Source organism: Brachionichthys hirsutus, unplaced genomic scaffold (assembly GCF_040956055.1).
Source record: "Brachionichthys hirsutus isolate HB-005 unplaced genomic scaffold, CSIRO-AGI_Bhir_v1 contig_559, whole genome shotgun sequence".
In the NCBI taxonomy this organism is placed as follows: domain Eukaryota; kingdom Metazoa; phylum Chordata; class Actinopteri; order Lophiiformes; family Brachionichthyidae; genus Brachionichthys; species Brachionichthys hirsutus.
Window position 1 is genome coordinate 36,030 of NW_027180551.1, and position 20,201 is coordinate 56,230.

General features: G+C 48.6%; 1 protein-coding gene across 1 annotated transcript in view; it reads left to right on the forward strand.

The window, feature by feature from the left end:
* Positions 1 to 3,047: 3,047 nt before the first annotated feature.
* Positions 3,048 to 20,201, forward strand: part of LOC137915927 (plectin-like) — a 31,635-nt gene continuing 14,481 nt past the window's right edge. Inside the window, exons 1-29 of the mRNA XM_068759049.1 lie at positions 3,048 to 3,162; positions 4,680 to 4,741; positions 8,075 to 8,164; positions 9,693 to 9,770; positions 9,857 to 9,949; positions 12,033 to 12,199; positions 12,279 to 12,394; positions 12,573 to 12,679; positions 12,799 to 12,918; positions 12,992 to 13,087; positions 13,400 to 13,527; positions 14,003 to 14,096; positions 14,172 to 14,326; positions 14,540 to 14,906; positions 15,219 to 15,296; positions 15,541 to 15,702; positions 15,779 to 15,883; positions 15,972 to 16,067; positions 16,178 to 16,303; positions 17,043 to 17,195; positions 17,372 to 17,526; positions 17,598 to 17,724; positions 17,856 to 18,039; positions 18,640 to 18,797; positions 18,894 to 19,072; positions 19,157 to 19,295; positions 19,373 to 19,729; positions 19,874 to 19,957; positions 20,025 to 20,129. Of these exons, the coding sequence (XP_068615150.1) occupies positions 3,048 to 3,162; positions 4,680 to 4,741; positions 8,075 to 8,164; positions 9,693 to 9,770; positions 9,857 to 9,949; positions 12,033 to 12,199; positions 12,279 to 12,394; positions 12,573 to 12,679; positions 12,799 to 12,918; positions 12,992 to 13,087; positions 13,400 to 13,527; positions 14,003 to 14,096; positions 14,172 to 14,326; positions 14,540 to 14,906; positions 15,219 to 15,296; positions 15,541 to 15,702; positions 15,779 to 15,883; positions 15,972 to 16,067; positions 16,178 to 16,303; positions 17,043 to 17,195; positions 17,372 to 17,526; positions 17,598 to 17,724; positions 17,856 to 18,039; positions 18,640 to 18,797; positions 18,894 to 19,072; positions 19,157 to 19,295; positions 19,373 to 19,729; positions 19,874 to 19,957; positions 20,025 to 20,129 (3,996 nt within the window). The remainder of the gene's footprint in view (positions 3,163 to 4,679; positions 4,742 to 8,074; positions 8,165 to 9,692; positions 9,771 to 9,856; positions 9,950 to 12,032; positions 12,200 to 12,278; positions 12,395 to 12,572; positions 12,680 to 12,798; positions 12,919 to 12,991; positions 13,088 to 13,399; positions 13,528 to 14,002; positions 14,097 to 14,171; positions 14,327 to 14,539; positions 14,907 to 15,218; positions 15,297 to 15,540; positions 15,703 to 15,778; positions 15,884 to 15,971; positions 16,068 to 16,177; positions 16,304 to 17,042; positions 17,196 to 17,371; positions 17,527 to 17,597; positions 17,725 to 17,855; positions 18,040 to 18,639; positions 18,798 to 18,893; positions 19,073 to 19,156; positions 19,296 to 19,372; positions 19,730 to 19,873; positions 19,958 to 20,024; positions 20,130 to 20,201) is intronic.

Genomic DNA, 20,201 nt, shown 5'->3' on the forward strand with positions numbered 1-20,201 from the left:
TTAGCAAATCATTGTGCTGCTGTGTAGAACTTGGCACAAACTGAGCTGCTGCCATGTCGAGGAGAACAGGCTCATCAATTAGTTGATTAGTTGCCACTGATGTGAGCTCTCTTTCTTTTTGCAGAGGCCTTTGGCAGCTGCTTAGACTTTAGGCTGCAGCAGATCATCATCTCTAGATGTAGTGCAGCATTTCCAGCAGAAGAGGGAGGTAAATAGTAAATCCTCTCCTCATCGGCCTCGGCCCACAAATCCAGCAACGATCGACTCCTCACATGTTCTTATCTGTAACATGAAACACGAACAGCTGGCGACGGATGAAAAGTCTTCAGCGAAGGGCAACACTCTCCAGGAAATGCGAACCTGCCGTTGCTCCTTCGAGGGTTCACGGAGTTTGGTGTCTGAGCTTCTCCAGCTTTCGGCGCCGGTCTGCTTTGAGGAGGAGTAAGTTCCTCTCAGGTAGGCCCGTGATGACGGCCCCCTGTCACCCCCCCATCTTGGTCAGCTGCAGGTGGATCTGCACCACAGGAACCCAGCGTTTCCTCCACACTGCCATTCCTCCATCACAAACACCATCCAGCCACCATGGCGAGATGAGTCAGGTGCTGCTGCTTAACGACGCCTCATCCTGCCGCTTCCAGAGATGAGGCAGTGTTGGGTGATCACAGAGAAACAGTGCCCCCTTTCTGTAAGGAGGGTGGGCACGGCCCCACCGGGAGTGCATGGGCCTGGTAGGCCGTGTGGCAAAACAACGAGGAGATGTTCAGAGTGGAGAAATGAACACGCCAACAGGCCCTGGGTGGCAGTCAAATAAAAGGGCCTGTGCTGTAAATAGCGCCTTTGTTATGATTGTTTCAGTTATATTTAAGTAAATAGCTTCAAGTTGATGAATCAAAAGTCGTCTTATTGTCGTGCATCCGTCTTAACTAGAACACGCGCAGAGACTAAGAAATATTCAGCCAGATGTTTATTCGCACAAAATAAAACCGCATTGACGACTGTAGTTTTCTAAAAAAAACAGTCTCATTTAGTATTCTAAATATACAGTATATGTATATTTAAATGTTTTCCAAATCTAGCAATCAAAAGCAGAAACAAAAATAGCGTACACATGTATAATTAAAAATCAAGCGGTGACATAATAACATTATCGTGGAGAGCGTAAATGATTTATGCTCCACAGACACGCCCGGCAAAAAATACGGCTCCGAACAGTGAATCGCTCCTCCAATAAAGAAGCCCTTATTCCCTAATCCTAATGGTAACTCTGCAGCTGTGCATTTTCTCTGCCTGCAAGAGTAAAGTTAAAGTCATGGCAACGAGGGATTATCAGCTGCTTCCATTCCTCAGGCCCCAACAGGCCTCCTCTGCACGCAGGCATCCAGCATCCCTCACATTCAGCCTCGTGTCAGTGTCTGGACAGAAAAGGGGATTCTAAAAAGGCTGGACGGTGTTGCAGGCGTTTTGGAAAGGTGTGTGTTTGCGGAGGCGACAGCTTACCTGACTGTTGGTGCTACTGGGAGACCACGTGTGCGGCTGGACAGACGGATCTTTGAGGCCTTTTATTTCATCAGCCAGATTTCGTCGCCCACTCGTGCACACAGACGGTCATTGTTCAGCCGATCCACGCTCAGCGATGGCGGCTGCTTTGTGTCGTGTTGCCCCGCGCGGCTATCGGTTTCCAGAGCAGAGTGTGAGATCAGCTGGGGTCAGCTGGCTCCGGTAGATCGACCTGTGCAACCTGTGTGTGGAGTTTGTACGTTCTCCCCGTGTCTGCGTGGCTTTTCTCCGAGTTCTCCGGTTTCCTCCCACCTCCAAAAACATGCAGTTCAGGTGAATTGGTTACTCCTAATTGTCCATCGTGTATGAATGTGTGGGTGGCTGTATGTGTCTGTGTGACCCCGTGATGCGCTGGTGATGTGTATTCACTTCACTTTCACTTCACTTCACTTTTATTGACTTGTCCCTCAGAGGGTAATTTGGTTTACAGCAGTTCCACACACTTTCTACAACATTTAAGGGACATGTAAGACAAGAGTTAAGAGCAGCATTGTTGTAAAGGTGCATAGTATACATGATAAAAACAGTGCAAACATGCAAACAGGTTACTTCCATACATAAACACAGGCAGGGTCACCTCCTTTCTGTGGCATTCAAGGCCCTGATGGAGAGTGGGACAAAAGAGAACTTGGGGGTATGTTGGGGGTTTACCCCGCCTCTCACCCATAGCAAGCTGGGATAGGCTCCAGCAACTCCCGTGACCCGCAGAGCGGAAAAGCGGAAGAAAATGACTAAATGAGGGAAAACCAAAACCACCATAATAATAGCGTGGAAACATGGAAAAAGTCTGTTTTTAATAATGTGTCTCCTTTAATGGCATCTTCATCCCACATGACCAACCCCAACCGTTCCACCTCTCAGATGTTATCCAGCGTATTTTTCAAGCTATAAATCTAGATCCTGTCTTAGATTTATGGCTTGAATAAAACAATGTTGGCTGTTGTTGCAGGAACTATTTAAGACTGTAAATAGTACATCAGTAGCAGCAGACATGCAAAAGCATTACAATCAGAATGAATCCGAAAGACACATAGTTTACACATCACATTAGGATCTAATGCTTCAATGCATGTAAAATCTGTTTTCTAGACGTGCATTTCAATTGGGGGGAGTGAGGGTCTTCTGTGAGGTGGGGGGGGGGGGGGGGGGGTAGGGGTAATGCACACAGCATTGCGGGGCAAGGAGAGAATGTTTCCCCTCTCTGCAAAGACAAACTCATTGGTTGATCGACAGCTTCTGACATTGTAGCCCGGAGGCAGGCATTTTGTAAGAGCTGGTGGAAAAAAAAAATTGAGCTTCGAATGTCAAATGACAGGAAAGGTGGGGGAAAGGCAAGGAAAGAGAAGTAGACCTGAGTTCAGGAACTGTGGCTGGAATACTCCCCCTCTAAATGAAGGCAGGACCCCACAGTGAGGAACGCTGAGATGGAGACGACGCATCTCAACCTGCAGAGGTTTCTGTTTACTTTGGATGGTTGAGATAACTGCAGCATGGAGCTGGAGCAGAGGTTCAGGACACACTCCTCTGGCAGCGTGGGTAGCGACAGGGTCTTCATGGAGGACTCCTCCTACCAGGGTCTGCTCCGGGCCATGGATTGCAGGAAAGGTAGATTCAGCATCATTTTGTCTTTGTTTCGGAAGGACGGCATTAGTGGGATTGTGTTTTCTCTGCAGGTCATTTCCTTGATTTAGAATTATAATTTCTAGGCCACTTAAAAGTTGCGGGTTTTTTTCCTCTCCTCATTGTTCTAGTTTCAAAATTGTTGTTTTCCTTTACATTAAGATGAACCGCTAGTTTAGTTTCATGAACATAATGTCTGTTTTCATGCAGGGCAGACTTGTTCCTATCTTTTATCATGCGTGCCACACCCCTTCATCTTTCATGGCTTTTCTTCTCTTTATTGGTCAAACGTGCTGACTCTCATTTAGAATAAGAAGCAAAGATTTTTGTCCAGGTCTTGCCTTCATTTTTATTGTCCGGTTTGAACTTTGGCCAAACAAGCTAAAAACAAACTCTAAAAAAAAATCTCCAGTCTATTTAAATGCAGATATCAGCTGCTGGAAGCAGGAAGGACTTTTCTTCAGGGTTGAAAACAAAGTGAAACATGTCTTTGCGACGCTCTACATCACAGCCGCATCGTTCAGGAATGGTGATGGACTGATTTGCTGCCTGGTATCATGCAGCCGCGCAGCAACAAACAGACAGCGATGCTCTTTCAGGAGACCTGATATCTCCCGCCTTACACCAAAGTATTTTTGACTGAAGATGAAAAGAAGTGTTCACGTCTCAGTTTGCTGCTCCGGGCAGCAAAATTCAGCCAAGCAAAGTCGTTACCTGTAAAAGAGATTCACCTTCTGTCTCCTGTTCGGGTTGTGGAATGTCTAGTGTTGCTTTCCGTCTCCGTTCCAAACTTCATTCCTCACTTTTTAACCTGCTGACATGAAAGAGGAGTGGCCTGTGCAGCCGGGTTGACATGTCAACAGATTATTATCACTTATTTAATTTTCTACAGAACAGTTCTTCTGCTCTAGTCGGGCTTCTTCAGCCTAGATGCAAAGCCATTGTGTTCATTATCAAATGGCAGATGATGAAGGCTGAAAGTCACAAGAATGTGTGTGAGTCATCGGCATAGCGACGCATTCTCTGTGCCACAAGAGGGCAGGAGTTAAAAGCATTCCTTTGGTTTTTTATCTCCGCAGGCTTTCTGCATGGTTGATAAAAACATAGCACAACATATAGAGTAGGCACAACGAGACAGTGAAACCAAAAGCACGGCATCCCGGCAAGACGGGGCCCGTTCCTGTCGAAGGGTAAATCTGAGGATTGTCTTTCACCTGACAAGCACAATGTCTTTCAGTCTTTGGACTAATTCTAAACCATCTTAAGAGGATGTTCAGCGACTTTGTGTCACCTTAAGCCTTCTTAAAGAATCTGTTCTTGTCCAGCGTTCAGTATTTTTAGCAGTTTGCGCACAAAGATTCGTACAAGCGATGTTAGCCTGGAGGCCCTCAGAAAATCAGCTGCATTAATGCGAAGAATTGCCGATCAAAATGTAACAAGCTAATGCTCGAAAAAATGTAATTGAGGTAACGCAGCTGAGTAACGTTTCTTTTCCTCCACAGATGAGCGAGACCGAGTTCAGAAAAAGACCTTCACCAAGTGGGTCAACAAGCACCTTGTGAAGGTAAGGTCCCACAGCACGGCTTCTGAAAGGAATCCCGTCCACGGATCAAAACTCAGAGAATTTAAGAATTAAAATGCTTTTCTGTGGGTTCAGTCGTCCTTAAATGACATTAAGGTTGTTCTGTTTAAGTTAGCAGTTATAGTTCAGCCTGAAATTAGTCTGAGAAAAAACTCCACTATTATGGATAACAAACCGGGTCTCACTGCCGGAATAGGTTACCTGTAAGCAGAACCATATGAAGGCTAAACCGCTATAAAGCAAGAAGTATTTTCATTCCCTACACTGTCCAACAATAAAAGTGAAATGCTCTGGAAAAGATTGGAACATTGTGAAATCCACACATGTTTCATTGTGTTGAATTCATTCCCATCACAAACACATGGTACCGCTTTAGCTGCAGCTTCATTGGTCGGCCCCGGCCAGGTTTCCCATCTGGGCTCCAGAACGCCGGGACAGCATCTCTGGGCTGTGCAGACAAACGGGGAGTTCTAAGACTTACCTTGGCGCTGAACGTGAGGACCAGACCTAAATGTGTCTGCAGGCGTCACAGCTGTCTGCGCTGGCCCGTGCTTCTTCATGTAGGTCCAGCATGAAAGGGTTAAGTCACCTGAACGATAGTCTAAGATAGCACCTGTGTCAGAGTAAAAGAATTTACTGGTTACAGCTTCTTCAACGCCTGTTTTCTGCTGCTAATAACTCTTGTGCTTTGTAAAGTTGGTTTGACAACTAAGCAACTTCATGAAATGTCGAATGATGGGCATCAAAATCCATTAAGATTCCGTTTCCGTGTTCTTACATAAAGATAAAAGTCCTTACACTTGTGAAGATGGAATAAAAATATAACAGCATTTTTAAGCTATTTGAATTTACATATCTTACATACATCTTAACATCCAGTTTCATTTGTGTAAATCAGGAATCAGGTAAATCACAACGAAGTCAAACAACATAAAATCTAAACCACAAAGCTGTTTTTACCCGAGTGCCTTCCCAGACTGAGCCGCGTCCCTGGCTGCACTAAAACCCAGCGCGCCCCTCCCTGAAGCGTTCTGGATGAATGGCTTCGCTCAGGTTAATGAATCCTTATTTTCTCCAGAGAGCTCTAACACCCTAGGGCGGGAGGAAACGTCCGTCTTGCCCCTGTGGTACGCGATGATTCAGACTTTTATTGTCACTCATTGTTTATTGTCCATGAATGAAACCGGGTTTGGGTCCAAAGGGCGTCAGCGGGTTGGGATTTAGCTCCCCTCAGGGGCGCGTAAACCCGGGCTCGCCGCGGAGTCGTGGGATTCAACTATGAGGCGGAGAACCCGCCATTGTTTGTTGCCGTACTGCTCAAACGTGGCATCTGCGGCTCAGAGTAACGCGTTCATTCATCTGTCTCCGGATGTATTAAATACGTTGTAGTTCGTGCTGTACGTCCTCACTGCCAAAACACAATTAAATCCATTCCAAAAACCCAACATAGAAAAATTATTATTAACATACTGTCTCCCAGGATTTAAAAAACGACAGCAGCCCAATGAAATCAGTGTGTGTGTGTGTGTGTGTGCGCGTGCGTGTTTGTCTCGTGTTCTTTTTCTCTCTCACACAAGTTTCTGCAGTTTTATATCTTCTCTCATCAAACTCTCTCTTCTTTCCATCCTTCATCCGTCCTTTCTTCTCAGCACTGGAAGGTGGAGGTAGGTGCTGTGTGTGTCTGTGTGTCTGTGTGTGTGTGTGTGTGGAGCGCTCAGAGGGCACACCCTTGTATCTGGCTGCATGTTAACATTTTTAACATTCTCTTTCCTCCTTGCACTGATCACTTCTGGCCTGTGTTCCCTTCATTCTTAACATTCTTCTCACGGCTGTCGGAGCGTACAGTTTCTTTTAAATAAGTGAAGTTCAAAAGCGTTTTCATAGTTCTGATATCAGTCCTGTTGGTGTCAACCTAATCTTCTACTTTGTTTGTGTCGTTACTGTAACACGCAGATCAATGATTGATTATTGACCAGGAAGGTTGAACACAGACTTGAGCTGCATAATGTTTTATCAGTATGCCGATATCTTCTTAATAAACCCGAAACAACGTGAACGTTCTGCACTGTGATGGTTCCTCATCGACTCATTGGGACGCTGATGCTGGAGCCCAAAAACAGACTCGAAGGCAAACATTAGAACTACAGTAGTCCCTCATTTTCCGCGGGGGTTACGTTCCAAAAACAACCCGCAATAAGTGAAATGCGGTCATCTTTATTTTTTTCCAATTATTATACACTTTATACACTTTTAACAGTCAGGCATTAATCTAAATAGATTGTTTCAGTATTATAGAATGAAACCAAAGATCAGAACCTGTTTTCAGAACTAAATAAAAATATATAGTACGTACAGTGAACGTTTTCCTGTTAATAATGTTAAGGCGTGCAGGTCGAGGAAAGAGCCGCTTGGAGTGCAGAAGAACAAATATTCTACTCGTGCTGTCTTTAGCCTCTCGTGCTGCTTTATTGGATAGCTTAGCACAGTGGTTCAATCGAACAGCTAGCCGGCTACATATATAAACAGGAAGAAGCGAAGCCCAAAAGGGATGTGACGTTTATGCTCCTACAAAATAAAAGCCTCTTTTTACACAGAATAAGAGCGCTATAAAACAAACGCTTAACAAATAAATATGATAGCTTTTAGAAATAACGAATTTAATTTTAATGATCAACCTACGAGGTTGAACACATAAGAAGTTATTAATAGCGACTCGCTCGTATTTCACAGTTCCTCCGACCGCGCCTTCATCCTTGCACCGTTTCAAGGTCCGTTCAAGTGCAAAAAATAAAATCTGAAAAATTGTATTAAAATTCCGCGAAGCAGCGAAGTCGCGGAAGATGAACCGCATTATATCGAGGGACTACTGTATTGACCAATAATCTCAGCTCAAATCATCTCTAGCCATTTGCTTACCAGCCTTGGCCTGGTTGTCATGGTTACAACACTTGCATGCGCAGGTGTTTCGCCAACTAAGACGTCTAGGCTAAGCTAACTGCTCGTGCTCTTCGCCAGCGTTGACCTCGTGTGTCAAACCAATAGAAATGAGAGGACGTCCCGGCCGAGCTGCCGCTGCCTTGTGCTGATCCTTCCCCTTGAGTTGCTTTTCCCCTTTTTTCAGGCGTCATCCAATGATTTCCTTTGAATTTTGTCCGTGCTAAGAGTGAACTCCTTTTCTGAGGATGCTGCCAACTGTTGCAGTTCTGTTGTTTGTACATTTCTGAAAGCAGTGGTTCAATCGCCACTGATTTTGAACTAATTGAACATTTATTAAATCTATGAAGGCAAAACATGTCTCCTCTGTTCTGTCCTCAGGCCCAGAGACACATCACTGATCTCTATGAGGACCTCAGAGATGGACACAACCTCATCTCCCTGCTGGAGGTGCTCTCGGGAGAGACCCTGGTGAGAGATGACCTTTCGCCTTCACATTTGTCCAGTCCTGTCCTGTCCTGTCCTGTCCTGTCCCTTCTTACTGCTCCTGATCCGCTGTCCTATATTGGGATTTTCCTGTGACGTGTATTCTGTCTAGTTTTCCCATGCTCTGTGTGTCTGTCTGAGTCCAGCTTCACTCTGACGGCTTTCTGAACTTCACTCTTGCATGTGTTGCGTTGGGGTCATGCCCCGTCTTTGCTCACACACACCTTATTACACAGTTGTTTTCTTCTTCTTTGCATCCATCTCGTGACCTTTCTGCATTGACCTTTTTGACCTCCGGTTTATTGCTTGATCTAATTCCTATCTGCTGACCTTTGCTCTGACCTTTCCCCCCCTTTGCCTCTGCCTTCCTCTATCGCGATGCTCTTGCTGTGGTAGCCGAGGGAACGCGACGTTGTGAGGAACGTGCGGTTGGTGAGTGCCGCCTGCACTGTGGCTGGCCGCCTCCTCAGGCGTGGCATGCGTCACCACCCCAGCTGTCTTCTGGGTTGTGCATGAGGCAGTCACACTCCCCGTGTTGTCCCTGTTCTTTATCGACGTCGTCCTCTTCCATTAAATCAGTGAGCTGACAGGCGAAGGACGAGGATTCAGCAAGACTGCAATTTATTTTGAGTAAATCCATCGTTCAAAGTCACCGTTCACGTTTCATTAAGAGTGTTAATCAATAAAATACACACCATAGAAGGAGGTTTTAAGAATTGCAATAGCAGATTTGAACAAGGTTGATTAATTCATGAACTTTCCTCACTGGTTTCTAAACAAGTACAACAGAAAGTAGTTCCTGTTTGCAGCTTGAACAAGTTTAAGTTTAAAATAAAAGTCAATCAATGTAGATTTTTTTTGGGACACATCTTGTCTTTGCTAGTTGACGATCAAACTGAACTTCGCTGCTGGGCGTGTGAGACGATGATCAGATATTGCTTCTTTCAACGTATTGAAAGCCAAAGTCGGATGGCTGCAAGCTGATCCGCTGTCATGACAACCAGTAATTCTGCAACAAAGCTTCAGACCGGCCTAAAGCTCGAGAGCATGTCAAACACCGTCGTTTGTGTCTCTTGCGGTGTTTGGAATTCAGGCTTCTGCTGGTACAAAGAGAAATCTAAGACATAGAGCATAGAGGGATTGTGCCAGATTATTTGGGAATCACTGGGATTGTGTATCATTTACTCATTCATTCATTCATTCATTCATTCATTCTCACGCTGTCATGCTCCTGCAGACATCCTGGCTGGGATGTTAACACATTTCAGATTCATGTCAGTGGCCCGATTTGGTGAGACGGCCTCATTGGAACCAGCGCAGAATTTCAACCGCACTTCACATTTGCTGTGTTTTGACCTTTACAGCGACGATTTGTATCAGCAGTAGAGCAGACCTTGTAGTTTAAACGCAGACTGATGCTGGACACTGAAGCGCCTCGTCGGCCACGTGGCCTTGCCCCCCCCGGTTAGTCGCTTATCCGCTCCCCCTGATGTTCTGCTGCCGTCTCTTACAGCCGAGGGAGAAAGGCCGGATGCGCTTCCACAAGCTGCAGAACGTGCAGATCGCGCTGGACTTTCTCAAACACAGACAGGTCAGCTGTTAAATGCACCTTTTTGCATCCGAGCCTCGTGGGGCGCATGAATCGAACGCTTATTGGTGTCCGTGCTTCTCTGTCAGGTCAAACTGGTCAACATCAGGAATGATGACATTGCAGATGGGAACCCCAAGCTGACCCTGGGGCTGATATGGACCATCATCCTTCACTTCCAGGTGATGTAGCACTACTTTCAGGACTAACTGCTAATTCCTGAAACCAGGGCAACAGAGCCGAAGGGTCGGGAGAAACTGTGGGATACGCGAAATACGTTTGCCTGGCCTAGAAATAGCATCTTCTCGTATTCAAACTGGACCGACTGAGTCCTGCAGCCACAGGCGGCGTTTAACTCTGAATATGCTGGCGCCATATTGATTCCATTTGATGAGTAACACGCGTTTCATGCAGCTTTCATCACAGAGCGATTAGTGTGCTTCCGCTGCGCCGTGAGGAAAATCAGAGTGTCTTTCAGTGAGGCTGATGAGTCTCACTGCAGCACAGGGTCCAAGAGCCCATCGTGCCCAAATGTGCTTTATTGGACATTTGACAACCCTCCGGCGCTCACACACAACCGCCAGCGTCCGTGCTTCAGTGCACAGGGACTAAACACTGATTATAGCCGTCCATTCATTTTTACATTTCATGCCCTTGCGAACTCTTTCTTGTGGCGCTGTCGATTACCGTGATCCCCAAACTGCTCACGCCGCCCCCGCAGGAAAATGTGTGTCAGTTTGCAGATGTGATCCTGGATACTCTCTCAGCCGATGGAACATTTTGGAAAAAGGAGTGGGAGTGCAGTAAAACGTTGATGCTTTAATATGACGGTTGGGATATGGGATGCTTTTACCCGTGACTCAGTGGTTCCCTGTGGACGCTGGCGGGAGACGTGGGCACGGCAGCAGCTCAAGACTGAAGACCGCAAGACGCTGTGGTGGACGCGACAGAAATGATGCCCCTCCATTAATAGCGAAGGCGTTTTTTGGTGCGTGGCGGGGCGCAAATGTAACAAAGGAAGAAACCAATACAAGGAGTTTCCTGTGAGGTGCAGGTGCAGTTTATTCATTTATATATGTGAGTTGTAGAAAGTGACGGGTCACATTGTTCCAGGGCGGGAGCTGGATGTTCCTCAGCCGGCTGCGCCCATGCAGGCTCTGAGTCACTTTGTGCCCCCCCCCCTCTGAGGGCTGGGGTTTCCCTTCTGGAGGGGAAAATAGCAGAAGGACGGGATGCCTTCTTTTCCCCCTCCTACGCCCTTTCCTACAAAAATAATCCACTGTAAATGGAAATCCTACTTCTGCTCTGACTCATCAGGATGTAAACAGAATTTTTTTTTTATATTGTGGTAACAAAGCCGCACTTGTTCCGCTACAGAGACGACATTTATCACGACTTTGGGGCTTCAGCTGATTTTCAGCGGATCAGCTTTGAGCATTTTTGTGGTCTAGTTTCTGTAGAGAAAATATCACAACGCACGTCGACAACAAAATAGTCAACAAAGGGTGTTTTGAACCGTTTGGAGAGTTTTGCATGGAGGCAAGATAAAAAAACAAAACCCTGAACTTTCAACGTTTCCTGTGATTGTTGCTACTTTTTACGACATGTGCCCGTTTCTATCAAGAGCCCCGCCCATCTGGTACATGAAGAAACGTTAAACAAACACTTTTCATAATGACCATTTGTTTCATATGGCACAGACAGCGACTACTGGGTGATAAGAGTCAAGCAAAAAAAAAGTAAAAGTCCAGTTCAGTCCTTCGGCCTCAACACACCGTGAAGGACAAATGACCCGCGTGACCCTGGACTTTGTCTTGGAGTCGGTTTGCTTTCATACATGAGGGACTATTTCAGAGGGATTTATTCCTACTTTACACTCGTAGTTTTGGCTCACAGCTCTTAAAGAGGATTCTGCCTGTGGAAGGTTGTGGACGAAGGATCGAGATCAAACCTGTCGCAATGCAGACAGGGGAGAGCCCAAAAGCTCGAGAGGATCTGGGGAGACAGGAGAGGTTAGTGCATGGAAAAAAAGTGTGTAGTGTGGAAACCAATGAGCCTGCGGTGTGTGAGGGGGGGTCGTAGTGTGGAAACCGAGCCGCTGCTTTGTAAGCCCAGTGATCCTCAAACACCTTCACTCTCATTATTTATGTCCCTGAAATGAAAATGATGGTCATCAGCGGGTGCCCGAAGACTCGGCGAGGCTGTGGATTTCCTCCTCATCGACTTCAGTCATCGCTGACGCCTTTGCCTCCTCGCCTCCCCCAGATCTCCGACATCCAGGTGAACGGCCAGTCAGACAACATGACGGCCAAAGAGAAGCTGCTGCTGTGGTCTCAGAGGATGGTGGAGGGATACCAGGGCCTGCGCTGCGACAACTTCACCACCAGCTGGAGAGACGGCAAGCTCTTCAACGCCGTCATTCACAAGCACAGGTGAGGCGCCGCCCCTCAGCGTTACGGCTCTCACGCAGTTGATTATGCGCTCATGTCCACGCCCCTTTGCTGCCCACAGGCCCACTCTGATCGACATGGGTCAAGTGTTCCGGCAGAGCAACCAGGAGAATCTGGAGCAGGCCTTCAGCGTGGCGGAGCGGGACCTGGGCGTCACCAAACTGCTGGACCCTGAGGGTGAGACGCCGCCGGAGCCGTATCACCCGGAACACGTTCCTCAGTCTCTGGCTGAGCCTGAGAAATATTCAGCGTGACGTCTCAGCTCCACTCGATTGAGCAAAGGCGTTGACGTTCCTCTCAGCTCTTGGATTCCATCAAATGATACCCGTACGTCTTCTCCCTGCTCTGTCTCCAGATGTGGATGTGCCTCATCCAGATGAGAAATCCATTATCACATACGTCTCCTCCCTGTACGACGTCATGCCCAGGGTGCCAGACGTTCAGGATGGCGTCAAAGCCAATGTGAGTCCTGCTCTTCCTCACCACCACTTCATCTTTCCCCATTCACGGCGAAGACGATCCTTTTACGGTGATTAGCATTTAGCGTGAGCCGTAGCATGCTGTCTGCGTCTGTGCTTCAGGAGCTGGAGCTGCGCTGGCAGGAGTACTATGAGCTGGTCACCATGCTGCTGCAGTGGATCCGACACCACGTCCTCGTCTTTGAGGAGAGGAAGTTCCCCAACAGCTACGAGGAGATTGAGGTGAGGGCGGGGCCCGTCAGAATAAAGCCTCTTTATTCGACGCGGACCTGATGCTGAGATTATCCTCCTCCAGGTTCTTTGGCGTCAGTTTTTGAAGTTCAAGGAAACGGAGCTTCCTGCGAAAGAGGCGGACAAGAACCGCTCCAAGCATATCTTCAGGTCCATCGAGGTGCGTCTTCTCAGCAGCTCCAGTAGTTCTGTTCTGCAGTCGGGCTCATTTGAAGCCTGTTTTTGGACTGTAACCAGGTTGACAGGAAACAAACAGGCGCTGATACAGTGATCCATTTATTGCTTCCGTAATATTTAAATAGAAACGCGACTATTTGGATTTCTTTATCACACACTGCGTGACAATAATGTTTTTTGTTTGTTTGTCATTTGACTTTTTTTTTTCCTCAACTAAATGATCAGTAAAAAAAAAAAAAAATAACTGGGAGGATCATTAGCGTTGAAAGTAACCGCTGGTTGTTTTATTTTGTAGGGGCCAGTTCAGGCAGGTCATGTCAAACTGCCCCCGGGTTTCCACCCCCTCGACGTGGAGAAGGAATGGGGTCGTCTGCACGTCGCCATCCTGGAGCGAGAGCGTCTCCTCAGGACTGAATTTGAGAGGTGAGGAGGAGATCTGAGCCGCGTCCTCTGATCCGTTACAAAGTTCATCAAAGTCCACAAGATAAGTTTTATTTTTTTAAATCAGAAGTGAGTCATAATTTACAGCGTGACCAGGAGAATGAGTCATTTTCTGTTAATGAAGTCCCCTAGAGTAACGAGTCTTTGTTTAGTGGGAAGTAAACACATGCTGTCGCCAAGGCAACACCCTCACAATAATGACCATTGATAAACTCGTTTAATCACGAGCTGGGCAGGATGTGGTGTTTAGAGTTTAGAACATCTCTGATAGACGGAGCTCCATCATGGCCTTCGTGCATCAGGTTTGTTCTCCGCCAGAAGTCAAAGCGAGTGTTTCAAAGCTAATATTTGACTTTGTTGGGAGACGGTTCTGCTTCAGTTTATCACGCCAGGAAGGAGGAGGCGACCAGGTCATCTACGGCGTCTGACCTGTGACCTCTCCCTGCTCCCACTGCAGGCTGGAGCGCCTCCAGCGGGTTGTCAGTAAGGTGCAGATGGAGTCGGGAGTGTGTGAGGAGCAGCTCAACCAGGTGGAAACGCTGCTGCAGACGGTGAGGCTCAGGCCTTCGTCCGCAGCGATGCCGAGGCCGCCGGGGGGCGCTGTAATCGCCATGTCTGCTCTGCAGGATATCAGGACGCTGAGCTCGGGGAAACCTGCTCGGCACGCGGCGGAGATGGAGGCGGATCTGGAAAAAGCCGAGGGAATGATCCACTTCCTGTTCAATGACGTTCAGCTGCTCAAGGACGGGCGCCACCTTCAAGCTGAGCAGATGTACCGCAGGTGCAAAAGGAAGAAATGAAATGATGCAACATTTAAAGGGAACATGCTGAAATCATTTATTTCTTCTTCATTAGTGTAACCTCCCAATGTGAAAACATGAATCTGTGTATATTTGTTGTTGTTGTTGTTTCTCCATCACTGAACAATCAACCGATTATATAAACTCTTTGATTGACAATTCAGCACAAAACGATATTTGGATTCCTCCTCTAGAGTGTATCGTCTCCACGAGAGGTTGGTGAACCTCCGCAGCGAGTACAACCTACGCCTGAAGTCCGGTGTGACCACCTCCCAGGTGCCCATGACCCAGGTCCACACCGCCCAGGTGCCCATGACCCAGGTCCACACCTCCCAGGTCCTGCAGCAGGCCCCCATGAGGGTGCGGCCTGAGCTGGATGAAGTCACCATGCGCTACATCCTCGATCTCCTGGGCTGGGTGGAGGAAAACCAGCGGCGGGTGGATGAAGGGGAGTGGGGCTCCGACCTGCCCACTGTGGAATCCCAGCTGGGCAGCCACCGCGGCCTGCACCATTCCGTGGAAGAGTTCCGCTCCAAGATTGAGAGGGCAAAGGCCGATGAGGTACAAAGACCAGACATTCCACCTCCAAAGACGCCGTTCGTGTTTTCACCTTCGTGCTTTACCGTTTGTGTCGCTTAGTCTAAAATCCACCGACTGAATCCAGTGTCCCCACAAGAAATCTGTTTCGCTTCACGCTGTGAAACTTTGCTGGAAGAAGTTTCAGCAAATAATAGCAATTCTCTGGTTAATCAAGCTGACTTTGAGAATAAGCAGCGCGAGCCTTTGTGTTAAATATTGATGAATCGATCCCCAAAATCTCACTGTTATCGTGTTGTACTGAACCGTTGCATGACTGCCCTCTGTCTGATCCAGAGCCAGATCTCACCTGCCAGTAAGGACGCCTACCGGGACTATCTGGGGAACCTGGAGTTGCAGTACGGCAAACTCCTGGTAAGTTACGGCACGGGTTCAAATGTAAAACAGTATATGACACTAATCCAGAGGTCATGAAGGTCTTTACTCGTTACCATGTCAACCCTTTCCCATCATGCTGTCTGTCATGATCATGAAACAAGGATCTAAATGGGTTACCTCTGGAGAAAGGCTGGATAGAGATGTTTATTTTTGTGTTGCAGCATCAGTCTCCCTTAGTCAGAACCGATCGCGTGCGTCATGCCGTCTTGTGCCTGTGCAGAACGCCTCCAAGGCCCGCCTTCTCTACCTGGACCAGCTTCACGCCTTCGTCATCGCCGCCACCAAAGAGCTGATGTGGCTGAATGAGAAGGAGGAGGAGGAGGTCAACTACGACTGGAGCGAGCGCAACGCCAGCATGGCCGCGAAGAAAGACAACTACTCGGTAGCGCCGCAGTGACGCCCCCAGCAGCGCTAGCCCCCGGATGCTTTTCATGCTCACTGTTGTCTCTGGGGAGCAGGGTCTGATGAGGGAGCTGGAGCTCAGGGAGAGGAAGGTGAACGAGATCCAGGCCACGGGAGACCGGCTGCTGAGGGATGGCCACCCTGCCAGGAAGACCATCGAGGTCAGGCGACTTCAGCAGCAGATCCTAAACGCCGGATCGAGTTGCAGGAAACTCGCTTTAAACATTTCTTCATTCCGTCGCTCGTCAGGCTTTCACTGCAGCTCTGCAGACGCAGTGGAGTTGGATCCTCCAGCTGTGCTGCTGCATCGAAACCCACCTGAAGGAAAACACTGCCTACTTCCAGGTGAGCAGTCTCGTGATCTGTAGCTCCTCCCCGGAGGCCTCGATACAGGAGAACTTCTTCACCACTTTTTTTGCGACATTCATGTCTCGTCTTTCGTCTTTCGCCTCCAGTTCTTCTCGGACGTGAAGGAGGCAGAGGAGAAGATCAAAAAGATGCAAGACACGATGAAGAGGAAGTACACCTGCGACCGCTCCGTCACTGTCACGCGGTTGGAAGACCTTCTGCAGGACATCGCTGTACGTGTAGCGACCGCCGCGCTCGTGCTGCTGCAGATATAGATGCCGAGAACGCGCTCTGAATGTTGTGTGAATGTTGTGTGAATGTTTCGTTTGAATGTTGTGTGAATGTTGTGTGAATGTTTCGTTTGAATGTTGTGTGAATGCTGTGTGAATGTTTCGTTTGAATGTTGTGTGAATGCTGTGTGAATGTTTCGTTTGAATGTTGTGTGAATGCTGTGTGAATGTTTCGTTTGAATGTTGTGTGAATGTTGTGTGAATGTTTTGTTTGAATGTTGTGTGAATGCTGTGTGAATGCTGTGTGAATGTGATTGTGTGAAATCTATGACACAATTGGTCTCCTTCAAAAAAGAAACGAAATCTTGGATGTGCAAGCAGCAGCACTGTACCCATGTTTAAATGTCCCTACAGTGTGCTTCTCTGTTGTATCCTGTTAAGTTTTATCTCTAACATTTCTTTTTTGTTTTGTTTTTTGTCTTGTTTTACTCTTAATTTTGTTAGTTCTGTGATAAAAAACATGCATAGACGGCTTTTTTAAAATGTTCCTTCCTTTCCATGTTTTTATGAATTTCTGTGTTAAAAAATTCGCAGCGTGCTGCGAATTAGCTTCAGCTATAAGCTCTATAATGCAACCATCGGATACCTGTGTTACATGTGTCTATGTTTTGTATTTGTCCATATTCAAATAAACCAGAAATAATGTTGTGTGAATGTTGTGTGAATGCTGTGTTCTTCACAGGACGAGAGAGAACAGCTGTCAGAGTTCAAGGCTCACCTGGAAGGCCTGAAGCGGAGAGCCAAGGCCGTCGTGCAGCTGAAGCCGCGCGACCCCGCCGTGGTCGTAAAGGGCAAGCAGCCGATCCAGGCCGCCTGCGACTTCAAACAGATGGAGGTACATCAGTCGCTGCCTCGGTCGCCGCATGCTGCGGATTCCTGCGTGAAGTTCGCGGACACGCCTTCTCGCTTGCGCTTCCGTCGACTGTTGCGTTTAATAAAGTCAAATATTTAAACGCAGTGAGGACAATCCGGCTTCAGATGTGAGCCTCTTTGCATCTCCTCTCCCTTCAGATCACGGTGCACAGAGCGGACGAGTGCACGCTGCTGAGCAACGCCCAGCCGTACACCTGGAAGGTGCGCAACGATAAAGGCAGCGAGGCGTCGGTGCCCTCGATCTGTTTCCTGGTTCCGCCCACCAATAAGGAGGCTGTGAACAGTGTCGCCGGGTGAGTTTACAGTCAGGCCACGGGGCTTTAAAGGAACTGAAAATCCAAGTAACCATCAAACCCGCTTCCAGTCTGGATGGAAACCTCCAGCGGCTGCAGGCAAAGTGGCAGACGATGTGCGTGGACTTAAAGAGCTTGCTGTCCTGGCAGTACCTGATGAGGGACATCCACGTCATCAAAACCTGGAACATCACCATGGTAACAACACGGGAAACGCTGCCTCTAGGGGTCGCAGATGACAGTGTGACATACTGCAAATCATTTGTCCCAAGTAAAGCCACACGTTAGTGTTTATCGTGTGTCCCCCCCCCCCTTTCTTTGCCTTGCAGTTTAAGACCCTGAGGGTGGAGGAGTACCGCCTGGCGCTGAGGAACCTCGAGCTGCACTACCAGGACTTCCTGAGAGACAGCCAGGACTCCCGTATGTTCGGGGCTGAGGACCGAATGCAGGTGGAGTCCAAGTACAACGGCGCCAGCCAGCACTACAGCACAATGGTCAGCTCTGCAGAGCAAGGTGCGTCCCGCCGCTGCGTCCCAGGTGTCAGCGCGGCGTCTTCCGTCCACCCCCCCCCCCCCCACACACGATCCGATGCTGATCACTCGACACAGTCTCACGTTTTCCTCCTCAGGAATGTCGTCATTGACTATTTGTGTGTAAGTCGATTGTCGCATTCACTTTACAGGCTACGTGCCACCCAGGGCAGGTAAGGTGCTCAGGCGTGGCTTTTGATTGGCTCAGAAGGACCGTGTGCGTGTGTGTGTGTGTGTGTGTGTGTCATTAACTCAGCCGTCCTCATCAGGCTCTATCTTCCTTCCTTCCTCTGTGTTTGGGATTAATGCCGTGGGATTGCCAATCTGCCGCTGTGAATGACGGACTCAGTTAATTGATCGATTAACCCCGTGATGGAGAGCCACCGCAATCAAGCATGGAGAAGATGAATAATTGTGCACAATGTGACACAATCCTTCCCGGATTAACTACTTTCAGATCCTGATACTAATACTGGATATTTGGAGGATGCATTTGCTCGATCCGACTTGGACTAACAGCCCAGTTTAGTCTTTGATTGTGCGCTCAAACCGATAACGCTTCAACTTGATGTGATTTCTCCAGGCGAGCAGGACGAGTCGTTGTGCAAGACTCACCTGGCCCAAGTGGAGAAGCTGCATCTGAGGCTGCAGGGCTGCGAGGGCCGAACCATCGCGCGTCTCCGGCAGCCTCTGGAGGCGGAGCCGCTCGAAGCCTGCGCCTTGAAGACTGCAGAGCAGACGGTAACACGAAGTCCAGCGCGGAGGGCGAAGGCAATCTGACGTTATTAAGCAATATGCACGAAGGGGTTCACAAAACCATCGTTGTTTCAATTACAGAAAGTCCAGTCCGAGTTGGAGGACATAAAGAGAGACTTGAACGGCATCACGGAGAAGGCTGAGGAGGTTCTGGCGTCACGTCCGCCGTCCGGCTCGTCCCCGATGCTGCGCTCGGAACTGGACGCCACGCTGACGAAGATGAGCCGCGTCTACGGCCTGTCCTCTGTCTACCTGGAGAAGTGAGCCTTCACGACTCGCCGGGAAGCCCAGGCGACGTTTCAGGTGACGCGCTTTTCTGAGCCAGTAAATCTGATTGCTTTCAGGCTGAAGGCCGTCGACACGGTCATCAGAAGCACCGAAGAGGCCGAGGACAGACTGAACTCTTACGAGACTCGTCTACGAGGCGTTAACAAGGTTCCGTCCGAAGACAAGGAGGTGGAGGACCGGCGCAACCTGCTGAAGGTGAGTGTCGCCGCTCGTGCTTCGCTTCGCTTCATCCCAACAAACCTGCAAACTTGCTGCTTTTTGTTTTTCGGCAGTCAATGCGTGCCGAAGCAGAGGCCGACCAGGTGGTGTTTGACCGCCTCCAGGATGAGCTGAAGAACGCGGCAGCCATCGGCGCCAAGATGGCGAGGATCCACAGTGAGCGCGACGGCGAGCTGGAGCGTCACCTTCTTCTGGTCAGTGGCCTCCTGGAGCGCTGGCGGGCCGTGTCGGCTCAAATCGACCTGAGGCAGCGGGAGCTCGAGGCCCTCGGCCGCCACATGAACTCCTACCGCAGAAGCTACGAGTGGCTCGTCCGCTGGTTGGCAGAGGCGAGGCAGCGGCAGGAGAGCGTTCAAGCTGCAGCCGTCAGCGACAGCAAGGCGCTCAAGGAGCAGCTGGCAGAGGAGCAGGTAGTCCAAAGGAAGCGAATGAAGCGTGGGGTAAAGGGACGCCACGCCCCCTCTGGGGGGGCGAGGCCGAGCAGGCGTCCATCGCTCAGTGTATTTTTTGACATATTGAAGCGTCTGTCTTTAAGGTTTCATTGATATTTGCAGAAACTCATGGAGGACATTGAGAAAAACGCAGACAGGATCGAACATTGCCAGAATGACGCGAAGGCGTACATCGATTCGGTGAAGGTAGCAGCCGATCGCTCGCTTCTCTTCTCTGCCCCCGATTTCAGATAACGCCTCTTTTTCTCTAAAGGATTACGAGGTCCAGCTTTTGACGTACAAAGCGCTCCGAGATCCCACAGCATCGCCTTTGAAGAAGCCCAAAATGGAATGTGCAACTGATAGTATCATTGAAGAGGTAGGCGTACGCACTCGAGCAGTTAGTGTGTCTAATAATGATGCAACTACACACCTACAAATGTCTTATTAT